Source organism: Galeopterus variegatus, unplaced genomic scaffold, assembly GCF_000696425.1.
Source record: "Galeopterus variegatus unplaced genomic scaffold, G_variegatus-3.0.2 Scaffold1194, whole genome shotgun sequence".
Taxonomy (NCBI): domain Eukaryota; kingdom Metazoa; phylum Chordata; class Mammalia; order Dermoptera; family Cynocephalidae; genus Galeopterus; species Galeopterus variegatus.
The window spans coordinates 56154-58775 of record NW_007727305.1 but is presented as its reverse complement, the minus strand read 5'-3'; the positions used below and the strand labels follow the sequence as shown (position 1 = coordinate 58775).

At 42.6% G+C, this 2622-nt stretch overlaps 1 protein-coding gene across 1 annotated transcript in view; it reads right to left on the bottom strand.

The window, feature by feature from the left end:
- Positions 1–2622, bottom strand: part of SFMBT2 (Scm-like with four mbt domains 2) — a gene marked incomplete at its 5' end in the record, with an annotated part of 147036 nt that overhangs the window by 89995 nt on the left and 54419 nt on the right. Inside the window, one exon of the mRNA XM_008575467.1 lies at positions 166–267. Within this exon, the coding sequence (XP_008573689.1) occupies positions 166–267 (102 nt within the window). The remainder of the gene's footprint in view (positions 1–165; positions 268–2622) is intronic.

Below are 2622 nucleotides of genomic sequence, written 5' to 3'. Positions count from 1 at the left end.
CAGAGAGCTTACAGCAGAACAGGAATGAGACAGCAATCTTCCTTCGGTTTATCTGGCGTTGCTGTGTAGCCTTGCGCAACATATTTCATCTCGTTGGCTTTGAGCTGAAAGACCTCTTTGATCTGCTCTGGGTACTGAAGCAGAGAGCAAGGGAGGAGAACCCACCTTGGTCACTGATGCAGGACAGATATGAAAGGGTTCACTCATATCCACCATTTCTAGCTTCATCCCAACTGTGAAGAAATGGCTTCGCAAATCCGCATGATCCTGCAGGGGGAAAGATAACAATGTTGAAAGCTGAGGACGGTGAATTAACTCGGCAACTGTTTGCATGCTATCCTTGAGAATTTTATTGGCCAACTGAAATCTGATAGAAATAATTAACCCTCCCCCATTCAAAATTTCTAATTACTGTAAGATACTGCTGATTTAATTATTTTCTGCAAGCTAAATTGCTTTTCCAAGGGAGAAGCAACGAGCCTCTGTGGTTCTGCTTAAATGTACACGAAGCAAAAAAAAAAATTCCCATTCCATTGCTTTGATCTTCTAAGCAGTATGAATTGAAGCACTGGAGAGCAATGGAGGCAATCAGTCATCCTAAACACAGCAGGGCTATCTGCAGGAAATGTGGCCTCTCGCTGCTGGAGTCACATCACGGGGCCACCGAGAGTACCCTATGGGTCACAGCTGGCCCCCACCTCCCGTGTCCAAGAGCACAGGGCTCCAGTGAGTACCCTGTAGGTCTTTGTTGGCACCCACCTCCCGTGTCCAAGAGCACACAGCTTACTGGTTATTGGTAGTGAGCTGATGATTTTGGAATTGTGTGCAAAACCAAAACTGCCCTGCAGGTGATCAGAACCTGATTCCTACTCAATAAAGATGAGCAACACCCCCTTTTGAACAGGTGTCTGGCAGTTTTATAACCCACTCACCACAATCTTACAAGTGAGAGATGGGGCTTCCCCTGTGTCCTAAAGAAAACAAATCTCAATATCCACTCTAGCTATACAGCACTAGATGAGGCTGGAATTTATCTTGCTGAGATAGAGGTCACCTTATAACTCACAGTCTGTATAAACAGGAGTGGATAAATAAATATATTTGTAATCTGTCCCCAAGGAAATAATAGCTGCAAATAAATCCTGCTATTTCTAAATACATCAATTGGGTTGAAGCACAAAAATATCAGGGGACCTATTACTTTCTTTTGTCTACAAATCTGAAGTGGATTTTTAATTAATTCAATAATGCCATTCTATATCCAACCCTGAGGATCGCACAGAGCCGGGTCAGGCTGGGCCAGCTCCCTACCCTCACCCCAAAAGCTAGTCAATACTGTCAGCATCCAACAGGAGGCCACGGAAGAGGAGCTGCTGATAAAACTGTCCACCGCTCCACTGCTTTACCAAAGAATACAGAATAGAAATGCCTACAGAACTGCAAGTACCCCTGCAGTTTCATGTCCCCACAGCAGTCCACAAAGGTCTCTGTACACACAGATGCAAAACAAATGTTGTATTTGAGTGAAGCAAATAGGGTCACATTCTAGGGAGAGGTTAATCAGAGCAAGAAGGGACGTGGTCAGATAAGACAAAAACAAATCCAAGGAACTGGCCCATTCTAAACCTCTCTAAATTCCTTAAGAACTTACAATCAACACTATAAAAGTTATATGCATAAGGAAAACCACAAGGTAATACTCTTGGGTGTAGGTGATAACTTCATCGTTTATGCTAAAAATAAAGCATTTATTTTTAAATGTGAGTCAGAAAAGTAAAAGAATCAAAACCAACAGTCTACACACCAGCCACAATGCCAAAGCAGGGCCATAAACCACAGGTGTGGAGAAAGAAGAACTAAGCCCAAAAAAGACTCACTAGCATCTGAATTAAAAAAACTGTGGTATATATACAAACGGAATATTACTCAGCTGTAAGGAGAAATGACACCCTGTCATTTGCAGCAACACGGATGGAAGTGGAAACCATCATGTTAAGTAAAGTAAGCCAGGCACAGAAAGACAAATACTGCATAGTCTCACTCATATGTGAAACCTAGAAGAAAATCTGGTTCTCATGGAAGTATAGAGTAGAATAGTGGTGACCAGAGGCCGGGTGGGCCAGGTGCGTGGAACTGGTGGACTAATGGGCACAAAACCGTGCTGTCTGCCCTAAGTGAATCACTGTGCAGTCTATGCCTGTATTGAAACATGCTGTACCCCACAAATATATGTAAGTAAATGTTAAAAACAAAAATAAACAAATAAATAGACAAAAGTTAATGTCAGAACACCAATGCCCCCAGGACCTATCAGTGGGAACTGAGTCACCTTTGTGGATGTTGTAGGTAAATATTTTCCCCCTTTAATCTTTTAAAAAGAGGGATTATTCTGAAATTACAATATAATAAAACTTGGCCTGAATGTACTCAACAAGTTTGAGCAGTCATTATCACACTGCTCGACAACACAGAAGTGACCTCTAATGACATGTCTGTGACTGTAACAAATGGCCCAGATGAATGTAAGTTTCTCAGAAGTCCTTCTGGTTCTTCCTCTGCAGTGGGACGTCCTTCCTTGCTGCGGCATTCCCTCTTGCCACCCACAGCTACAAGGTTAAACAT